At 37.3% G+C, this 24,189-nt stretch overlaps 1 protein-coding gene and 1 non-coding gene across 2 annotated transcripts in view; both read left to right on the forward strand.

Moving 5' to 3' along the window:
* Nucleotides 1-8,039: 8,039 nt before the first annotated feature.
* The window catches only part of Smp_142930 (mitochondrial carrier protein-related), a gene marked incomplete at both ends in the record, with an annotated part of 21,465 nt that continues 5,315 nt past the window's right edge, over nt 8,040-24,189 (forward strand). The window contains 4 exons of the mRNA XM_018799903.1: nt 8,040-8,440; nt 11,178-11,300; nt 17,816-17,967; nt 18,601-18,753. Coding sequence (XP_018653770.1) covers nt 8,040-8,440; nt 11,178-11,300; nt 17,816-17,967; nt 18,601-18,753 — 829 coding nt within the window. The remainder of the gene's footprint in view (nt 8,441-11,177; nt 11,301-17,815; nt 17,968-18,600; nt 18,754-24,189) is intronic.
* Smp_tRNA_00981_Gln_TTG.1.1 lies at nt 22,633-22,699 on the forward strand. The gene has a single exon. It is a non-coding gene (tRNA).

Below are 24,189 nucleotides of genomic sequence, written 5' to 3' on the forward strand. Positions count from 1 at the left end.
TGGTTTAACACGAATGTAACCTTGAGAGAATACCCTTGATGTCACGATTGGATTGCGAACTAGTTATCCATATTATTGCTTATAGATGGACGGTTTGAAATTGCTGAACATGTTGGTTTTCAGTGATACGCCAAGCAGTAGTTATAAATCAATCCGTTTGAAATTGAGTGCCTGAAACCAAAATATCTTACTAAAAGTAAAGGTAATGTACTGTACAATATTTTCAGTTAGTAAATACTCTTAAGTCGACAAGGTAAGTGATGGTTATGTGAATATCAGGGAAAGCACAAGTTGTAACTATGAATAGTATAACTATCAACGCACTGCTCTGATAATGTTGTGAAAATTTGCCACGTGTTTGTATAAATGCGACAATGATGCTTTTAGTTCAAAGGAAATTTGCTCGACCGTTTACATCAACGACTTGCACTGACGATTAAACCAGTGACCATTGCTAAACCTCTGATCAAACCGATTGGACAATTCACGAAAATCATCTATGTTAGATAAGGATAACTGAGAAATAACAACGCTTTATTTATGGGAATAATTACCTGCAGATTTACTGACTGATTTTGCTTTTATTTTTCATCGCTTATATCAAACATCAAACATGTTACACGATTGCGAATTCATAACAATGCTTTACGGCAGTGTTCAGAAACCATTATAAATAATTATTTACAGTTTTGAATGGGCTTCAACTACTTGGAAATAGATAGTGATGTTTGAGATGCCAAAGGCTTTTGATGGTTCGGAATACGTTCATGTATGACAGCAATTAAAAATGGTTCGAATAACGTCAATGCGTCTGAGTTACTGATTGGATTGCACATCATGCATCAGAAAATTTCGTTAACGTAGTGTATAGCTTTCATAAGTGTGTAACAATGAATATCATAACAACTAATAAGTGTTTGTGAGTCTAAAACGTCATGTCTAAAAACAATATGCTTTTTCATAGTGGTATGTTGCTATACGAAGCCACCGAATATATATTATTTGAAAAACGAGTTTGCGGGTTATGATTCTATGAAGCAACATATTTACCAGTCTATATGAATATAAAATGTTGAATGTTCTAAAGTACCGTAAGTATAGTAAAGCAACTGTGAACTACTGAAAATCTCCTGGATTGTTTTCAGAATTCGTCGTTGTTTAATATTCGGGGTTGTATAGTAAATGTTTACATGGACTTTATTCAATGTCTCCATCCACTTTTCTGGCTATTTTCTTTTATTTGGGGCATTGTTTAGAAGAATATGTAATTCTACAGGCCACGCTCGAACACATCACTCACCTGAGCGGAAACATTTTCGTTTCTTTATGATTTATCACTGTTTTCGTGTTGTTTTCGACTCATAGTTCTCACTGAATTGTTTTTGGGTAAATCTCTTACTTACTTAGCATAAAAGCACAAGTAACCCTCATACACACAAGGTACGAGATCTGAAGAGGGACTGGAAAGATAATGCCTAAGGCTGCAACTGCTTTGATGCTATTTATTTTGTCAAAAAAGGTGGAAGTGCAGTGAACGATTTCTGTTTTGTTTTTATTGTTTAAATACACCCAAATGAATCATGCAAACCAAATTTTTAGTACGTATAAAGTGAAATTTCAGGATTGGTCCAAAACTATGGATATCCTCGGCTAAATAATCGGTTGTTCTCATTTTATCTTCTTGGTAACAAGTGGAGAACTGTCGTTGACATTTATCGATTCCGTAAACGGTCAGATAACACATATGGTGGCCCATTATCTTGATAAGCCGTTTTCAACCTATCAATACTTACTTGATCTGTGTCTCCATGTTCTGTGCAACAAAATGTTCTGGTTTTCTCTATACAACATGCACCCGGCTGTAGTAAAACTCTGATAGGTGAACTTGTATGACGGTTAATATCCGATCGTTGACGCGCCGAACGCTCTCTGCCACACTTGTGTTCATCTTTTTAAGAATCCGGTCATATAAATCTCGCATTAATTAGTCTGGTAGTATCTTTCACACCATGATGAGACAAAGTATGAACATGAAGAAACGTTATTCATTGCATATTTTTGAGGACATTCCCCTGGTCACGTCACAGTAAACTACATTCAATATGTGATGGTAGTTGTTCCACTCTGAGACTAGATATTTTGCTGCAAGTAGATTTTGGTGACTCATGACCCCTTTTATGACTGTCTCTCAACGCCTAGAAATTTATGGTCTGTTGTCGAATTACGTTCACTTCTAGTCAAGATAATGCATCTACCGTCCAAGTGTCCCAACATTTAACACATCGGATATCAATGGTGAGCTTCTGTATAGGGTCAAGGTGCTGAATCGCTGGAAGAAAATACTTATCAGCTTTAGCTTTCAATGCATTAGTCAGTGGTTTGGGATCTGTGAAAACTAATAATTTCTTGTCTTTCAGTATGTGTCGGAAATGCTCAATGGTTAAGTAGATTGCGAGTTCTCGTTCAAAGGTAGATTATCTGGTCTGTTCTGCAGCTAGTCTTTCAGAGGAGAACTCACTAGATTCCCAAGAGAATGAAGAGTTAAAATTCGGGTGCGTTAATGTTTGAGCTACTTCATTCAAGCCCTAATTTCTGTCTCTAACATAAGCTAACCGACTGTTTAGGCGCCCATTATCAGTCTTCGCGACCTGTGGAAAAGTCATTCGTCTCCCATATTCTTGGGAGTCTGTTTAGGTCAGCCACATGGTTGACTGCACCTGGTTGATATTGCATGAAACTCCCAGTGGTACCGAGAAAATTTTTCAGATCGTCTGTACGTTTGTGACCTGCTCTATGACCATGAGATCGATCGTTGTGGTGAGATTTACACTGAATATGTGACGACAAGATACGGTCAACAGTGGTGAACGTGGTAACATCGAAATGGCATGGTTCGGACATAAAGGTGTCGTCACTCTATATGACCTATTACTTTGAATATATTACTCTCCACCCAGCCTAAATTTGTTCTTCAGAAGTACTAGACGTCATGTTGCTGGTTGTCGCAATAGGATGAGTCAATGTAGACCATGATGTGACTTCCATGTAACATCTTAAAGGTTAGGAAGTAATATCATAACTAATCTACACTTTTGGGATTAAGTCTATTATCATAGGAGTACTAATACTGAGCTAGACCACAATCCTACAATCTCTTTGACTTCTGCAGAGTCTTTGTGAGATTTTTGACACTTCCAATAAGTCCAGGTATAACTTCACCCTCATATAATTCTTTTTTTTGCATGGTATTTCGTACATGATCCAGTTGTAGGACCTCTCTCTTTTATTCTCCTTGTAATGCGTGATAAGTAAAGTGAAGAGGTGTCCGGGTTACGGCAATGCAAACGGTGTTAGACGTAGTATGGAAGAGCTTGTCTCCAGTCTTGTTTTTGGGCTGTTTTATCCACAGCGCTGCCACCAACAAGGACCGGGAGTGACGTAAAAACTGTTGTGATGATTTATCGCCTTATGATTTTCCTTGGAAAAGCCTTTGTATTCGTTGACCGCCTGATAAAGATATACGGTTCACTATCTCTCGTCTTGAAATGTTATATGTTTGTGACGTTGGTGGACTCAAAGTTAACTCGCAGACTTCTTGGGCGACTGAAGGAGGGTAGACAGAGTATGGATCTCGGTAGCGCACTCCACCAGACTTGATGTTGTCTCGTGAAAAAAATAAGTTAGTTGGACAAACCAAAACTCAGGGTCACTACGCCCAAGTTTTGATAGTCGGGTTTCCGTGAAAAATTTCACCTATCTTACGGGCTTTCACTCTATATAGAGTCTAGGATGTGGTTAATGACAAATGTACTAATACAATATAAAGAGGGTAAAATACTATTCCAACACGAATTCTGTGAGATAAAAAAACTGCATTTAAAAAATATATATGTGAAACTTACGATCAAGATAATCTTGCTCATCTAGCAGGAGGTTTATCATTACGACAAAACCAAACAAATAAGTGAAACAGAAATTATTTGTTTTCATGTTCAAAAGTGAGCTGGTAGTTAGTCGTCGTCTTGTGAGAAGCCAGACTGTTGATTATTGTGTGTTTTACTCGGATCATGGGACAGAAGGGTTGGAGTACGAGATGCGAATTTCATATGAAGCCCTCAACACTCAATGTGCCATGATAAGAAATATAATGCACATCAAAAATAAATAAGTAAATAAATACTCGAGCTAAAGCGTTCTCGTATTAACGAGATGTTTGATCAACTTTCAGCCGCCTAGTTCAAGTAATTACACTGGTGCTAAGACATTATAAATCCTCCAACCCTTTCTTAATAATTAACAAAAACGAGCTGCACCACGATATAAAAGATATGTATCCAGTGTTGAATCGACGGTATCAGACCACTAGTATTTGCAAAAATAATTCTAAAGACTTCGATTCCAAATTATATCTCTCCGAGTTAAAATCAACACCAGTTCTCGAGAAGTAACAGCTTTCTTGCAGACAGACAATGGCTACTGAACGAATGGAATCAACTGTAGTCAAATGTACATGATCAACAATCCTGTCAGTGGCGAATAAGCTTCGACAAAGACACAATATATCTTCATTCTGTACTTCTGATGTAAAAGTGGGTGTCGTGCGTCCTTCTTAGGAATTCAAAAGTATGGTAGTATGGAAATAGAATAAGCTTTGTGCGGTAAACGTTTTGATATTACTCAGCAACTAGTCTAAACTCACTAAATGTCAGGAAGAAAATTGATGCTGCTTACTTTTATAACTGTTAGGCTGAAGTTATACAATCCATCAACCACTTGCCTGGCACTGTATTCTGTTAGCCAGGCTTCACTACTCTTTCGAGGAATTCTAAAGGATAAACAAAGTGCAAAGATCAAACTTCTAGTACTTGGTCTGAGTGCAAAGCTCCCAAACCAAAGTTGAATTCGATAAGACAAAATTACGTTCCTATGTATGGTGTACAAAGCCTTTTCGAGTCACTCGTATTAATTTATATCAAAACATAACCTTTGTAAAATCCAAACTGCGTTTGGGTGAATAATAACTGTCCGTGGATGTTAAGATACTCGTGCACCGCAATGGAAAACAGAACAAGATGACTGGGGTAACAACGGTTCTAAATTTCATCATAAATACGAATGTACAATTTTACCTAAACAAATATTACCACTCAGTTATTCAACCAACAATTGTTCCCACAATAATCGATCTAAATTACAATAAATAGACAATTGATAAGAAATATAAGAGAATTACCGAACACACCAAAAAATAAGTGTTATTCTATCCTTTCTGGATAGATCAAGTAAAAAATGCGCTCAATATGTTGCTTTATAACACAAAGTGTTTCCAATTCTGGGAAAGTGCTCCAACTCACTACCAAAATGCACGATCCCAGTCAAATCAAGCAACGCAATCAAAGAGGGAACAATCAATATGGCTGCCGCCAGGACAAATATCAATTAAAACAACATAGATACAGTTCAAGAAGAAACATAGAAACCCAGTGAAAGCAACAGTAAGACTGAGAAAACTATTATGAAACATTACAATCTCGAAAGCATCAAAAAGATTTTAAATAATGTACAAGTAAAGAAACCATTAAGAACAAGTTGCAACAGATGCATAAAGGGATTTTCACACACGAAGCCTTTAAAATGGATCTTACAACCTTATCCATTCATTTAACCCATTCTAACTTAAATTAAAAAGCAAATTATATCAAAGGTACTAAATACCTTAAACGGTGAAGTATGTGGTATACAGTCTCATGTTTTTGTAGCACAAAATGGCGTGATAAATAGCAAAAGGAGTGGTCAAATTATAAGTGTTTAGCACTTGAGAATCAGTAAGGATAACCCCAACTAGATTAGATCAAATCCTCAAGAATTCAAGTCACTGTTTTCAACAGGTAGTACAAAGTTGGAAATTATCAGTCAAATCACATTGTCCCCTTGAGTTTAACCGAACACGACTTTATTGTTATTGGCCAGGCAACATGAGACAGCAAAATCATATAAAAAAGGTAAATCTAAACCAAAGCCAAATAACACAAGTCCAGAAGAAGAAGACTCGAGAACAGTAGAAATGGTGACGAGAGACCTTTGTATAAGTCAAAATATAAGACAAGACGAAAGGACAGAGAAAAAGAACAACCGTTCGATAAACACTCTGAGAGGGTTTTTCGCATATTCTTTCTGTCGTAAAGTTTTGCCAGGTAGTTGTATCTGGGTGGGAGCGGAGATAAATCATGACGTATACAAGGTAATATAGAACTACCGCACATACATATCCCCCTATATTAGTCCATTTCTTTGCAATTAACATTAATGACATAGACCGTAAGTTAACCGTTGACCATACACTGGTCACCTTCAAGATAATATGGAGAATGACACCATAATCGGGACGGAATTCAGAACTGTTCCCATAACAATATATCAGTACTATGTTATATATTTTGTAACAGAAAACCTTGTTGCTTCAAAGGATTTCCGACCTCCTTTTGCCAGACCTTTCAAATTTCAATACCTTCTAAGTGGGAATGGCAATCCCTCTATTTTATAGGATCAATGAAGGCAACTTTTACAAAAGTTGAGTTTGAACCCTTGGAATTAATCTTTGGTTTAAGCAGACCAGTGAGTGACAGAGTCTATTCTTAGTCAATAGAACTGGATTTCAAGTTGACGTTCAGTATCCTTTTGACGGGATATGAAACTGTTGACGTTATTATATGAGGCAAAGCTTAACTACAGAGCCGACACATGCTCACCAAACGTAAGTTAACAAACGTATTTGTTCATACAGCAAAACGTTTTGTACCCACGTGGTGCCTTCACAGGAAGATGTACGTTGAAGCGTAAACATATAAGTTTTTATGCTATTCATACTTAGTTCCGAAAGCCCAAAAAGTTTGCTATTTCTAGACAAAAAGGTTTGAATACTGGTATCGATGTAACTTGTTGAAATATAGATAATTATGACGAGGTCGTACATTATGGCTATACAGCACTAATTATTTCTCAATACAAAAATCCCATGCTAAGTGCATCCGAGACAATAAGATTTCCACAGTGTATTGTTTTTCTCTAGATACGTAGGCGTGGTATCTCAGTTTATCAGGGAGTTCTAACGTCTTTATTTTAGAAGAGTTTTTAGTGGTTCAAGCAGACTAAGTAATGTTGAAGATGTAAAAAAAGGTTAGCATATGCCTCATTGACTAAATACCCCCAGCAGACGCAATGCATGCGACTTGTGGTAAGGTTATCCAGCGATTCCATCGGTTATGTACCGCGAGTATATCAAAAGACGATAGCGGCCGATTGTTTTCGTAATAAAGACTTGAAAAGGTGTAAAATCTGATAACTAAGCAATACTGTCAAAGTAAATATAAGCATAGATACTGTAACCAACAGTGATTAAATCTGGTAAAACCAAGCCGTACAGCATTAAACAATCAAAGTGCAAAGAATTGGAACCGATTACAAGTAAGATATAATAAATTTCTCTACCGAACGAAGAACGACTTTCTACTGACAAAAAGAGTAGATCGATCCAATTTGCTTGATAACTACTTAACTTTGCACTATGACACTTGTATACCGACGTTGTATATATTGTGTCCCAAAATAATGGGTGTCACTGTCACGGTTAACGTTTACTGAATATCTTTGTGAAGTTATGAAGAATCTCTGGTATTTTGAGTTATCACCTGCGTGAGGACAAGATAATCATATGTTTCTTCCTTAAATAAGGATCCCAAAAGACTGGATATCTGCCTTAGTCCTGTTTTAAATCCTGTTAGCAGAAAGCGCGTAATTATTCTCCTACCTGTCATTTCGACAGGAAACTGAAACATGTGTTATCAGTAACAGTTACCAGCTCCTTCAATAATAACCTGGTTATTAACCGTGAAACAAACTGCAAATATTATCGAAGGTTAACTGAAACATTCATCATTGTAAGCCTAGTCAATATTTGAAACTGAAGGTCATGATGTTTGGTTGACTATTCCTCTTTAAATTGTTACGTCTCGTATAGGAAGCTTACAACAAACATATTAATGCATCCTGCTACTAAACCTGAGGATGTAAGTTGTAATCTTTCCTTTTTATTTACGAATAACATAAAGTCAAGTCATCGAGTCTCAATCGGCATAAATATTTTGACAGGTGGTTTAGCAGGATGTGTTGCAAAGACAGCAATTGCTCCACTCGACAGAGCTAAAATAAATTTTCAATGTGAGGCTCTCGACTTTATTTTGATCTTTTTAGCTACTCGAATGCCGTTTAATGTACGGAGTCTTATTCAGTTTCTCAAAAACACTTGCCAAGAGCAAGGTTTTATGCGTCTATGGCGTGGTCACACTGCAACTCTTGCCAGAATTTTTCCTTACTCTGCTATTCAGTACTCTGCTCATGATCATTACAAACATTTACTTGGGATTAGTTCAACTAGGCATTCGTGAGTTTTCTGTTGTCTTTTACATCATAGTACTTCTGAATGTCTCATAAATAAATAAAGTTTGCCTTCCTTCGACTGCTAATTTCTATATAAATGTTATTCAAGTGTTTATTTACCCGATAGGATGCGTTAAGTAGACACACGTGAACTGATGTTTGTCAAATTTAATCAATTCTTTAGATATAGGACCATTTGCCTTTCATCTATTTGCAGGTAGTTTCAGCTTCAGTCAAACACAATACACTAATCCTCATGATACTATCCTCATATTTGAGACCGAGTGTTTCTCTTTTCCCCAATTGTTGATGAGGTCCTCATTGGAGAACTACATTAGTAATATCTACGACTGAAAATTAGTTTTCTGGTCCTCCACAGATGTCATTGTGACATAAACTTCATGGAAATAAGAAGGGCATCTGTCTGAGGTTTCAGAAAAAGCAATTTCAAACCAGTTCGGTACAATATTTTGACTCTGTATTTACTTCAAAGGGTCTACAAAAGAACGACGGATAGCTTGTTGACTTTAAACCATCCAATCTCTCAAAATTTTCTGCGACTCTTATCACAGTTCGCGCAATGTTTAACTTCACTTTATAACCATCATGGATATGCTTCTGAAGCTAGTCGTTCTATCTATTTTCTTCCAGCAATTTCTATTGTGTCTGGAGATTTTTCTCATCTTGATGTATTTCTAGGAGTAACGGGTACTTCGTTCAACTTCTCAAACATTAGCAAATTACACAATAATTCTCCTATGGACTTGGAGTAAACAAATGACAATGTTTTGATTAAGACACTAGTGAAATATAGGATCATTTAAATGCATTACTCTATAATCAAGGAATTATTAGGATCCGTTTCTCTGGATCTGAGTGCAAAATATTGTTTCACGACTGCTTTGTGTCACTGCCTGGTTTAATTATGAGAAGAAAGTAGGTTAGGTCGATTGTTTGTATTCTCTCTTTACTCTAATGAACTCTGATAGCTTGGTAGCTGATGAAATGTGAGCATTAATACTCAGAACCACTTGTTTCTCGCCAGTTAACGTCTTTTGTTGCTCCAGTCTACCTGTTATGAGTTAATATGCTCAAAAACAACCTGCTTCATATTCACTGTTGTGAAGTGTGACTTTTGAACGTATAAGGCATGCGTTCGCTAACATAAATCCTCATCGTTACTTTCCAGCTTTGGCATATATGTCCCAAGTCCGTTGATCATACTACGAATATACATTAACTTGTCAATTAGAATTTGAAATACACATCCTCAACATTCGGTTACCCCGATACACTATACTGGCTAATATGTAAATTGGTAGGAGAAAAGATTTGGAACAAAATATCACAATAATTCGTGGATTTATTAAATGTTTGTGTGAGATATGTCGAGAGATACAGATGCTATTGTTAGAATCTGTTAGATAATCATTTGTATTTAGAGAAATTGGATGATATGGCTTAAAATTGATTGCAGTGCTGCATATATATATATATATATATATATATATAATTAATGATTTTCTGTGAATGTCATCTTATGTTTTCCCTCGGCTGGGCCCCGAATGCCGTGGTACGGCCAGGAGTGGGGAGAATCAACTATCCCTCTCCAAATGCTCTCACATCGCCACGTGCATACAACCACTACCAGGGAAGTCCTACTCACTGCTTTCTCGCGGCAGGGTGTTTTTATGAAATTGAAAGGACGAAAATAGAATGTTCGGCACCTTAACCGAGTTGGTGGATATGGAAGATCCATCTAGAGAAGTTGGAAAACCTTGATTCCAAACCAATATTGCACATGGACTCCACGATCCTGAGCAGAACAAATGGCATATGAACCTATTGTTGGTAACCGACTACCATGGGACTGCATCCCCTAATATTGCTCCACTGTCTTGTGGATTAGACCTTCAGATCGGAGGCTCGTGGTGTCCCCCCCTAAGAAAACCATGTGTTTCGGTTCGGGTACCTGAGCAGTACCCCAGCCCTCACACAAATCGAATGAATTACGTGGTGCATATTTATTTGGTGCCTTCTTGTACCAGTGTTTGTGTTGAAGTAAATAAATATACTCCCTCATTCCTTCCCTTTTGAATAATGTTTCCTGTTATTAATTCACCGTAGCAATTAATATGATCATTTTCACTGTTCAAATCTTAATTTTCGTGATCTTCTTTCATGAATTTTTTGGTGTGAAGTGTGGTAACTTGACTTTATATGTATTTGTACCAGGTTCTACAGTGATTTTGAGTGACCAAAGTAATCTTATTTCATAGTTTTCTTGTTTATATTTCAGTTCATGCTTACCCAGTCACTTTAGACGAAATAGGCTATTATAGTCAAGTGAATTTCCCTCATTTGCTTTATTCAAATTACCACGCCACAAGATGTAACTCTTATCTTTTTCATCGTAAATCACACTGGTTAATATTCCTACAGGACATTAAATAATAGTTGATCACATTTAGTTATATTAGCTTGAGAAATCTACGAATGAGTTAATTCAAAATAATTTCAATCCTAAATACTTGCATTTACTCAAATAACAGTAGAAATATATAGTATCAATCAAACCACTTATTTGCAACCCCTTTTTCCTGACATTAATAAAGGTCGTTCAAGGTTACATGTAGACGAGTTTATGTATTTTAATTCCTGATATAATTTTCACCTAGTTCCATACACTTTTAGTTTAGCTATATTTATTCATGGGCTTTTATTTTTCTTTTGATATATAGGGAAATTTCGTATATACGTGTACGACGATTTCTTGCTGGTGTTGGAGCTGGGACTACATCAGTTACCTGTACATATCCACTTGATGTCGCCAGAGCACGTATGGCAGTTACAACTGCTTCCAAGTTAGTTGATCGACATTATGTTAAAATTGAAATCATTCGTGTTTACAGACCCTTTTTTTCCAAGCTCCTGTGCTTTAATGTTATTGGCCTTCTTTGTAATATACTATCACATTTTATAGAAAGAGAAATCACTATTTCCCAGTCTGTTTATTTCAAAGTTTCTTTAAGAACCATTGTTAGGTGGGAAGTTATTAAAAAAAGAGGGAGCGTTGGATAACTATTTTGTTCTAGTTTGAGCTTCTTCAACAATACCCAGTGTTATGAAATACTTTTCTAAACATTTAATTTGCCAAGTACAGGTTTGTATAATTGACTTTCAATTATACCTTAAATCCGAAATTCGGTAATACAATCTGGACGCTAAAGCAAATGGAACGGGGTTCATAACTACAGGTCTTTGTTTCAAAACGAAGCGCCTTAATTAACCACTGGAACACCGCGACACAGCATTAATTATCATATCTTGTGAATTCATCTGGTCACCCACTCTATGAAGTAGCTTCATTTTTCATCATAAACGTAACACTTCTTCACCTTGCAATGAATATTAACTCTCTTCTTTTCGAATGATGTTCCTAATGTCTAGCTTGAATACTAATACTACTATTACATTAATTCAACCCCTTTGCTATTAATCTTATTATTCTCATCTCATCGCACTATTGTGGTACGGCAACTTAGGTCAATTCGCATCTGTGCCAGGCTGTGCTAATGATATCTCCATATCTATGTTATACTCATCATTTATCTACCTATAATCAAGACCTAAATTTAGTATAATACAGATGAATATTCTGTTTTTGAACAAAGTGTTTTTTTAAACGAGTTCAGCCGATAAGTATCCCACAAATGGTTAAAAGTTCCCACCTTGTGATAGAATGTTTTTTCTTTGCCAGTATTTGAATGTGGAGATTGTTGAGTTTCACTAAAAACCTGGGGGCACCGGAAGTCCGTTTTGTTCTAGTATGGAGCTCCTCAGCCGTGCCCACTCTCAATCACATACGTGACGATCGAATCCAAGACCTCCGATCTCGCGCACACTCGCTTATAACCTCCAGATGCCGGCTTCGTGGTTCGGGGGTTGAGCGTTCGAGCGCGACACCGACGTCCTCGGGTACTTTGTGGTGGGTTCGTGGATGCTGACTCCTAAAGAATCACATGCTAGGACGAAACAGCCGTCCAGTGCTGCCAGGTTTTTAGTGGTGGTTTGACCTTTTTTATTCGTAAATATTCGATAAATATGTTTTCTTGAGTAATTTAAGTCGAATTTATTTATTTATTTAAACAAATATTGGTACAAGGGGGCACCAAGTAGATATGCGCCACGTAATTCATTCGATTTGTGTGAGGGCTGGGGTACTGCTCAGGTATCCAAACCGAAGCACATGGTTTTCTTAGGGGGGGACACCACGAGCCTCCGATCTGAAGGTCTAATCCACAAGACAGTGGAGCAATATTAGGGGATGCAGTCCCATGGTAGTCGGTTACCAACAATAGGTTCATATGCCATTTGTTCTGCTCAGTATCGTGGAGTCCATGTGCAATATTGGTTTGGAATCAAGGTTTTCCAACTTCTCTAGATGGATCTTCCACCTTCCACACTGTTGAATCCCGACCTAGTAGTGCAATAATTATATTGTGGTCTCAGCAAGACATGAAGATCTTGAGTTTGATACTTATACTTGGGTTTGTTAGGGCACGTTAAATCTTCAGATGTAACGTATTATGAAGTCAATCTTAATATACATAAATTTATTTAAAGTAACTTTTGTTTATGTGATAATTTTTTAACGTGACAAATTTTTTAAATAATAATCACTGAATGTGATGGGTATATGATGGGATAAATTCAAATGTAAATTATTATTCGATAGTATTTACGAAACTAATTTTCCCTATAAGACTTGTGTTTTGGAGTAGTCGAGGCTTTGAGAGAGCTTAATAGTTGTATTCTGGTATCGAAGAGTTGTGATAACATATCAGAATTGCTAGTGTTAACAATTCTCGAAAATTCTCAACCTAGAATCAAAAAGTTATTCAGTAATCTTTGGTGATTATCTAAAAACCAAGCCATTTTTGTATTTTCATGCTGACAACCTATTTCGGAATCACTTAATCTAGTATGATAAAGTTTTCAATGTATTAATTGATCTACCTCTAGTCACCATCGTAAGTATATTTACAACAGATTATCCTTTTCTTTATCTTTATTGGTAAGCTATTTTAATATATATTAGTGATCATATAATCACATGATAAACACGTGATATATATATATATATATATATATATTAAGTCACGAGAAAACTTGGTAGTACTTTCTATCTGAACTCGAACATGTAGTGATTTATTGGTAAAGGTTTTACAGGATCAGTTATGATACTTGATTAACATGAGACGCAACAACTTAATGGTTTAATCACTCAATCGGATTATAGATTCGTTCAGAAGGACGATGAAAGCTACACAACCAAACCATCCAGCTCAGAGAACAAAACTCCATCAAAAACTCCGCTTTTACTACCTTAGGGAGTTGGTCATAAAACTGAGAACCTAGTACAAATTCATGTTGACTCAAGTTGCCATACAATATAAACATAATCAGATAAAATTACCATGCAGGTAATGATAGTAACAGTAATTATGATAAAGACTGAACATTACGAATACAGTCTAAACGCAGGTATGTATGGAAAAGTATTAAAACTCAGGATCTAGAGAAGGGTAAATGGTGAACCCATCCGTGTTCTGTTTTCTAAATTATCCAGTTATTTTATGGAGATAAATTGATTTTTGCGCATGATTGTCTATCAATTCATTTATCAAGTACAAATGCATTTAACTTTGACCTACAATGTTTGTACGGGACCTAAAAATACTACTTAACTGTCCAAACTAATACTAATCGGGAGGTTGATATGCGGAATTCATTGGTTGAAAGTCAAATGTTTTAATTATAACCAATATCACTTACTTATCTTAGGTTACTTAGGTCACAAAGACCACCCCTAACCCAATTTCATTTTCAGGTACCTCTCGAAGAACCCTTCCACAGTGTGGGCAACCGAGAAGTGATAACCGCCCTCATACCTTCAACAGCAATCAAGATCAATGTATTCATAATCAATCTTCCTCTTCAATTCCTACATTGTAGCTGACTGACTAACCTAACTAATTCTATACACAATAAGATATATCTGACATATTTACAACCTGTTATGCAGATTATAATGTTCCTAAATTTCTCAAAGCATTTGAAATTTTACCGACCCTATGTTTATGTTCATTATTGTTTACAAAAAGTTTTAATCAACCTTTTGTCCTTTGATTACTGCTTTTAGTTATCTCCTTTTTCCTAACTGATAATCATTCGGAAGTTATTCTACATATACTATACAAAACTCAGAGGTCCTAGCTTTTTTTAAAACCCTGACGAAACAGTGAATAATATACACTTCTGAGTAGCCTCAATGACCTAGTGTTCCTTAGTTTTTAAATGGTATTCCAACTGAAGTTGGTTCATGATCAGTACCAACTATAAATTAACTTAATTTGCAAGACATCTCCACAAATAAAACAACCATATTTATTGAAGTTTATTAGTATACTGATTTTCATTTGTATATATTCATTGTAACTTATTTTAAATTAGTAAAAAGTTGTCCTAATACGGTCATCACTCATTGCAGGCCATAAAAGCATATATATATATATATATATATATATATATATATATAATCAAGCATGACGAGTACATAGTTTGTGAAACAAAACGGATGAAATCGAGGCGAAAGAGGTATAAAATAACAATAGTAATATTAAACTCAATCAACTCCCAAACGCCCTGGTACGTCCGAGAGTGACTAGAGTCCGCTCACCTTCTCGAAATGCTCTCACATGGCCACGCGTATATATAGCCTCTGCCACGGAGGTCCTACTCACTGCCTTCTCGTGGCGGGGGTGTTATTTACGAAATTGAGAGGACGAAAAGCGAATGTCCGGCGCTTTAACCGGGTTGGTGGACACGGCGAGTCCACCTAGGGGAGTTGGCAAACCCTGATTCCAAACCAATAGTGCACATGGGCTCCAGTATTCTGAGGGAACAAATGGCGTATGAACCTATTGTTGGTCACCGGCTACCATGGTACTGCATCTCCTCACGATGCTCCACTGCCTTGTGGATCATACCCTCAGGTCAAAGGCTCCGGGTGTGGCCCCCTAGGAAAACCACCTGCTTCAGTCTGGGCACCTGAGCAGTATCACAGCCCTCACACAAATCAAATGAAATTTGTGCGGCGCATATGTATCTGGTGCCCCTTTGTACCAATATTTATGTGTTTAAATAAATAAATAAACAGAAAAATGAATAGACCCACACTACTGCGATTGATTTCAATCCACTATCACCTAAGGTCTCTAAATATAGATTATGACTATCTAACAGATTTTAACATGATAGTCTGTATCTCTCGACACACCTCATACCAATATTCAATGAATTTGTGAATTATTGTAGTATTTTGTTCCAAATCTTTTCTCCTACCAATTTACATATTAGCCAGTATAGTGTGTCGAGATAGCCGAATGTTGAGGATGTGTACTACAAATTCTAATTGACAAGTTGATATAAATTCACAGTCTGATCAACAGACTTTAATGTCTCAATCTATAATATCTTACAAACAACTTCAAAGCACGATCAGAACGGTTGTATTGTTAAGTTATTTACAATTAATTAATAAAACTTTGGCACCACCAGTGAAAAATAAATATTATTAGTGCTAGGTAGACTAATGGACTCTACTACTTATTGTTTTTTTAACAAAATACTTCACTCGACTAGTCTCAAATCATCATGAAACTTGTAGGTAGATAGAGGTGTATTTGAGAATCCAAACAAGAGTATATTGTATAGTAAAAATGTTGAGTATAACTTACATAGGAATCTTCTATCATTTTAATCCATCCAGTAATACCTGACTGGTTGAAAATAAAACGGTTAACATGATCCGATTTGATCTTGACTCAAGCATACACTAACCAATGCTTGATCCTGTTAACATGGAGATTTACTCATAAAACTTAGCTTTTGATCACAATTGAATAAGCATAAATTTATAGGATCTACTTACATTTTTGTCAACGGCATAAAACTATGAATTATTTTGATTCTTTCTGCGAATCTGTACTTAACAGTATACTCCTTTTAGTAGATGTACTTGTGATCGTTGGCTGAGTTAATTCTACAATTAAATTATTCTATTTATTATTAAAACTAGTTATTTATACAATTATTACTGTTGTTATAATTATTGTTTGGGTGTTGTTGAGACGTTTGCTGAAACAACCGTTTAAAGCCAGAAAGCAGTGAATAGCTATTTCGTCCTTGTGTGGATCTCATCAGTCCCACCTGTGATCGAATACAGAACCGCTAAGTTGATATCCACTGGTTTATGTTTCTAACGTTAAACAATTCACGGTCTTACGCAACTATCATACACTGCCTTTGCTGATATCTGTCTCACTAATAACAAGGTTGAACACTACTGCTTTCCACTAAAACTTCAGGAATTACCTTGAGGTTAGTCACCAGTAATCACATGATGACTGTTATTGTAGGGACGTGTGAAGATTTTTGAATACGAAGTTTCCTATTACTGACTGACTATGTTTAGGCAGTAGATGATATTTGCCTTATATCACGAAACAATCGAAGTTAGAAATGTAAACCGTTGGGCTACCGACGTAGTATTGTGAAGGTTAGGCATGTGTTCCTAAGCCTAAAGGCCCTGTGTTCGACCTCAGTTAGGGTTGTAGATGCTTACTGTTGCTGAGACAAAATAGCTGTGTCAGTACCCTTTTGTTTTTGCCGACTGTCTAAGCAAAGGCTGGTTAGCCCCCAAATGCCCTGGTACGGCCGAGAGTGGTGGGAGTCCGCTCTCCCTCTCGAAATGCTCTCACATGGCCACGCGTATATATAGCCTCTGCCAGGGAAGTCCTACTCACTGCCTTCTCGTGGCATTACTGTTGTTTACGAAATTGAGAGGACGAAAAGCGAATGTCCGGCGCTTTAACCGGGTTGGTGGACACGGAAAGTCCACCTAGGGGAGTTGGAAAACCTTGATTCCAAACCAATGGTGCACATGGGCTCCAGTATCTTGAAGGAACGAATGGCGTATCAACCAATTGTTGATCACCGGCTACCATGAGACTGCATCTCCTCACGATGCTACACTGCCTTGTGGATCATACCCTCAGGTCAAAGGCTCCGGGTGTGGCCCCCTAAGAAAACCACCTGCTTCAGTCTGGGCACCTGGACAGTATCACAGCCCTCACACAAATCAAATGAAATTTGTGAGGCGCATATTTATCTGGTGCTTCCTTGTACCAATATTTATGTGTTTAAATAAATAAATAAAGCAAAGGCTATCCGTAGTTTGGTACTTCAGTTCATTATTATGGATCTGTATTTCGTTACTTCCGCCATATATGATTTCTTTTGTTCATTTACTCAGATATTCTAGTCTTTTTCATGCCATACGAGCTCTTTATACAGAAGAAGGATTAAGTGCATTGTATCGTGGTTTTACTCCTGCTCTCCTCGGTATTATCCCATATGCTGGGACAGCTTTCTTTACATTTGAAACACTGAAAGAAACTTGTTTAGGTAAGAAGTCCTTTTTATATCATTTCTTTGCCTATTTACGGTTAATCGTCCTTTTTTATTCTTCTCTATCAGGTGCTTTATTTTAACTCTTATTCTTCTAAAACTATTGTTTTAAAGTTATTTTACGTGTATGTATGTAATGGTTCACTGTTTGTTGATATTGTCCACCACACTGTAGGTAACTCCAAATCAATTAATCACTCGGTTTCCGACCAAGTTTTGTCTTCTATTTACGTCTAAATTTATTTTTTTATGATTTAGCTAACCATAATGTATTGTTTTCTCTCACACACAATATCAAGAAAATGAGTCCTTTATAATTTAAAGATGTCTACCATTATGGTATGACTTCAGTTTGTAAAGGGTAAGGACGCCCATAACATAATCATCTTACATTACGTCATCACTACTAATAACACCATTGTTTTTCTCTTTCTGTTTGTGTTATTCAGTGTCGTGTTTATTTCTAAATGAAATATTTAGGTTTGACTAATGCAAGTCAATCGTTCAGAGGTTAAGTTATGATTTCCATGGGTGGTAATTATTATAAATTGATCATAATAATCTGTATTGTCTATATAACTATTTTAATGAATATTTACATAAATAATGTTTATTTACCTTTCTATACAGATAGAAATAAAGATCCCATCACTGGTAAAGGACCTAAAAAATTGTATCCATTTGAAAATTTATGTTGTGGTGCAGTGGCTGGAATATTAGGACAAACTGCTTCTTATCCACTAGATATTGTTAGACGAAGAATGCAAACTGCTAATATTACAGGTATGCCATTTAACTTGTTTTCGGTGCTGTGTATACCTTCATTTCCTTTTTTTTTTCATTTTTTTCCGCTATTGATAAATCTACTCACCGACTTACATCTAGTGAAGTATGAACTTGTTAAACATATGGTTGTTCTTCATGACTAATTCGTAGTTTTTGAATCATGAACTGATCTTAGCCAGACTATCATTAAAAACTGGCAGGGACTGAACGGCGATTTCGTCCTAGTATGAGACTCCTCAGTAATATGCATTCACAAACTCGCGCATCCTGGAATCAGACCGAGGACTATCGGTCTCGCCTGCGAACACTTAACCTGTAGACTATTGAGCTGGCAACCGACAATGTTAATGTTTAACTTTAATCAACTCATGATATTGAGCAACCTTTCATCTATTCCCTACGGTGGATAACTGTACCATAGCTGATATATGTGAATGTTTGTTTTAGTAATCAAAGTAATCTTGTTCTTTTTTGTTCCCAAAATGACAAAAAGTTAGTTGAGGTTATAGAATTTTTTCAGTTAGAAATATTCCATAATGAGGAAAAAGTATCATTCTGGAATCTATCGTATAATGTTTATTTTCTTTAGAAGTCATTGCGAATATTGATGCATTTTGACTAATTATACATTTTTTTTATTATTCTAATCATTAGATTACATTATAAACTGAAATAATAATATAAGTTAAGCCTGGGCCATGTCTGGCTCTCCTGTTAAACGGGATTAAGCTGTACTCCGGGTGACCGTGAGTTTGACCACAAACGAAGGCTGTTACGTAGTGAAATCGGGCAAAGCTTGCGTAAGGACCGAGAAGCCTGGTGGTCGGAGCGTGCTGATGAGATGGAAGCAGCAGCTGCATCTGGTAACTGCCGGAAGCTCTTCCAACTCATCCGAGCCACTGGCAGCAAGAAGTCTGGTGTGAGTGAAACAATCTACGAGGATGACGGGATGCCAATCACTAACATCTCTCGACGTCTTGGACGATGGACGGAATTTTTCGAAGGGCAGTTCAACTGGCCTGCTGCTCCGGCAACATCAACCAGTTTGTCCTGCCCCCCATGGCCGGTGACGACTGATCCACCAAACGAGGCGGAAGTCCGCAAGGAACTCCAACTCTTGAAACGTTACAAATCACCGGGCCCAAATGACTTACCTCCAGCTCTTTTTAAAGATGGTAGTGACTTTCTGGCTAAGGAACTGACTATGTTGTTTGAAAAGGTTTGGGAGCTAGAAAGTATTCCAACATCATGGAATGAATCGATAGTCGTCCCTATCTTTAAAAAGGGTTCACATTGTTCCTGTAACAACTATCGGGGGATAAGTCTACTTCCGACTGCGTCCAAACTATTGGCTTCTATCATTCTTCGTAGGTTGTTTAAAACCCGAGAACGATTGACTCGCGAGGAGCAGGCTGGTTTTCGTTCTGGTCGAGGATGCATTGATCACATCTTCACCCTCCGCCAAATGTTAGAACACCGTCATACTTATCGCAGGCCAACAATCGTAGTGTTTCTTGATATCAGGGCGGCCTTCGATTCGTTGGACAGGACTGTTCCCTGGGATTGTCTATTGAAGAAGGGTGTGCCTGAGAAGTTCATTAACATCTTCAAGGCCCTGTATACGAACACCTCAGGCAGAGTGAGGGCATACAACCACCTTTCTCCCTTGTTCCATTCGAGCAGTGGGGTTAGGCAGGGTTGCCCGATCTCACCATTCCTCTTCAACTTTGCTATCGACGACATCCTGGAAACAGCTCTGATGGATGTAAGTAATGGCGGTGTGGATCTGCTGCCTGGAGAACGACTTCTCGACCTCGAGTATGCGGATGATATTGTCTTACTGTGCGATAATGCCCAAGGCATGCAATCCGCACTTAATCAGTTGGCAATCAGTGTCCGCAGGTACGGCTTGTGCTTTGCACCCTCCAAGTGCAAAGTACTCCTACAAGACTTGCAGGATCCCCATCCTGTACTCACCCTAGATGGTGAGCAGATTGAAGTAGTTGAGAAGTTCGTGTATCTAGGTAGCTACATAAGTGCTGGTGGTGGCGTGAGTGATGAGATTGATGCACGTATAATGAAAGCCAGAGCGGCTTATGCCAATCTGGGCCATCTTTGGCGCCTTCGTGATGTTAGTCTGGCTGTAAAAGGTCGGATCTACAACGCGTCGGTGAGAGCAGTTTTGCTCTATGCTTGTGAAACCTGGCCTCTCCGAGTTGAGGATGTTAGACGACTATCTGTGTTCGATCATCGTTGTCTCCGAAGGATTGCTGACATCCAGTGGCAACACCATGTTAGTAATGCACAGGTTCGGCATCGTGTGTTCGGACGCAGAGACGATAATTCAATTGGTGTCACCATCTTGAAACACCGACTTCGGTGGCTTGGACATGTTTTACGAATGTCGTCCCAGAGACTTCCACGTCGTGCATTATTTGCCGACTCTGGGACTGGTTGGAAAAAGCGGAGAGGAGGTCAGTGTATGACATGGTGTCGTGGTATGAAAGAAAACTGCAAAGGGATGGCTTTTGTTGGTCATTATCGACTCTCTGGCTGGGGTCCGAGAGATGGTGCAACACAGTGGCTAGAGACGTTATCAGATATGGCTCAGAATAGAAGCCAGTGGCGATCCTGCTGTAACCTTCTTTTACTTTCTTCGTAAAGAGTGGTTCTAACTTTTTTAACTGAAAGAGTCTTCCGGTTGTACATTTCAGTCCGCCTTATCTTTTCATCCCTTCTCTTCCTACTTTCATTATTTTGTGTGGCGCATATGTATCTGGCGCCCTTCTCTACCAATATATATGTGTTTAAATAAATAAAAATATAAGTACTGTTTGGGTTGTCGCGTGAAAGTCTAGATGGTGTCTGGTTCTCCTGAAAACCAGTGTAAGATTACCCTAGCCCATAAGGGTATATTGTATAAGTTAGATATTTCAATAGTTTAGTTGTTTAGCTCAGTTTTACTTTTAAGTGGAGGTTTTTTTTAATTTTTCGGGTGTTTTTCTCTCATTGCTTATTTATTTACGCTTGTTATCCCTCGTTGAGCATTGATCACTCACCAAGAATTCCGAACTAACTCTGTCCTTGGTTCTCTGTTCCATTTATTTTCCTGTTATACTTAACGCTTATGACTAGTCGGTTTTAAATATTTATTCCATAAAACATAAATCTACACATTTCTGGTTGTGTTTTTTAATATATCAGGCTTCACATTGATAATTCTTGACTGACTTTTCTTAATCACATGTAGTTCTCTGGTTTATGACATTCGTTTAATTAACTTAAGCATATTAAACAATTTTCTCTCGACTAGCTCTTCTTTCAATAACTAAGTACAGATTCGTGCATATTTGTAGGTATTTGATTTAAGAGTTGTTAATACCAACACATAAGTGCTTTAAACTGAACTCAGTGCTATCTGCGAGATTTAACTGAAGAGTTAATTGTTGAAAGTTGAATACACTTTAACCACTAATATACTCTGTCTATTCTCAATCATAAATAAGTTTGTTTGAACTAGTTAAAACTACACTCTTTTTATGTATCAGAGTTAATATAAAAACAGTGGGATTGTATTGTGTGTGCTACTGATGTCAACAGATATAAGTAGTATGTATGACCAGTCGAAAGTGGAATGCCTGGCGGCAGAAGGTTGAGAGAAATCGTAGAGGACGAAAATATAGAGTGATTGATATGGTAATGAAGGAACAACGAAGTCTGTGACAATTGATAAATATTTTGCTAATGAAGTATTTACTGTATGGTTTTCAGATTTTACCAAGATATTTTATAACGTATTAAAATACCTGGAAGCACTGGACGGCCGTTTCGTCCTATTATGGGACTCCTCAGCAGTGCGCACCCACGATCCCGCACTCGCGAGATTCGAACCCAGGACCTACCAGTTACGAGCCAGAGCCCTTAACCGATAGTCCCATAATAGGACGAAACGGCCGTCCAGTGTTTCCAGGTTTTCGATGGTGGTCTAGCTTCAATTGACTCATGATTTCAACTTTGAATTATACTGAAATCTCCACAAATCCCCTTCTGAGTATTAAAATACATTTAATTGTCCCCACTGGCGTTCTCGTTCACAACAGTATTATGAAAAAATCATGATGATAATTATTGTATTATGATCAGAATGAGGTTTGTGGAGCTTGTAGTAATCTTAATAGTGGTATTCATGAGTCGATGTAAGTTAGATAGTCGTTCAAAACCTGGAAGCATTGAACTGCCCTTTCATCCTAGCATGGGATTCCTCAGCGGTGCGTGGTTCGAACCCAAGACCTTCGGTCTGTTAAAGTTATCGTATTGTTATAATATTTCATAATATGAATTCCAAAACTAAAGCAAAAATTTGATTTGTGATACTGAAAGTCAAATATAATTGGTCACTGAGTGTAAACTAATATACACTTAACTTACAGACTATCAAGTATGTATAATTTCTCTTCCCTTCATTGGTTTTCTCCTCTGAACCCATTGAAACACTGACTACTTCTAGCTTTGTTGAATCAAGGATTATCTAAACTATACTTAGGTTCTCTATTCTGGTTTATAAATCCTGGATCTGATATAACATCGTGACACTAGTCTTATCGTAATATATATGTGAAAGTGAGAAAAATATTTAAAACCATCAGTTGTACATAAAAAAGAATAACATTTCTGTCACGTGATCTCTTAATTAAGTGCTTTCAATGTGTTTAAAATTAGTTCAAAAAAACAAACGACACGCATATAATTAAAGGTATGATAATGTACGGTTGTACATTATCATATATATATTTCACCTTGTTAAAACAAATCTTGAAGATTCCAACAAAGTTGATGGTTAACTTGTATAACGAACTTAGTGAATCTAATCATTTGATATCTTTACTCTACACAATAAGTTCTGAATGATTTTCGAGTAAAATTAAAAATCTTCATTGACCAGGAAAGACTACATGGTTATATTCATTTAGTATTGTTTGTTTGAATCTTCCCATCGATTTGTTAGTACTGCAACTGGTCAGTCTCTAATTGGCATATGTGCATACTGGTGTCTTCGAAGCATTTCTCGTATATCCTGGGATCACCGAATAAGTAATGCAGTTGTTAGGAAACGGGTACTAGGTAAGAATGGCAAATCGATTGATAAAGTAGTGAAACTTCATCAGTTGAGATGTCTGGGACATGTGTTACGTATACCCAACCACCGAATGCCCAGATGTGCGGTGTTTTATAGTGTAGGAGTAGGTTGGAAGAAAGCTAGGGGCGGCCAGACCAAAACTTGGCACAAATCCATCAAGTCACTGACAAGTGGACTGGGCCATGTTGGTAGGTGTAGACTACCTGGTTGGGATCCGCAAGATGATAGCAACTGATGGTTAGACACCTTGAATGACATGGCTCAAAACCGTTTGCAATGGCCAAGGTGCATCCACT

Source organism: Schistosoma mansoni, chromosome W, assembly GCF_000237925.1.
Source record: "Schistosoma mansoni strain Puerto Rico chromosome W, complete genome".
Lineage (NCBI taxonomy): Eukaryota > Metazoa > Platyhelminthes > Trematoda > Strigeidida > Schistosomatidae > Schistosoma > Schistosoma mansoni.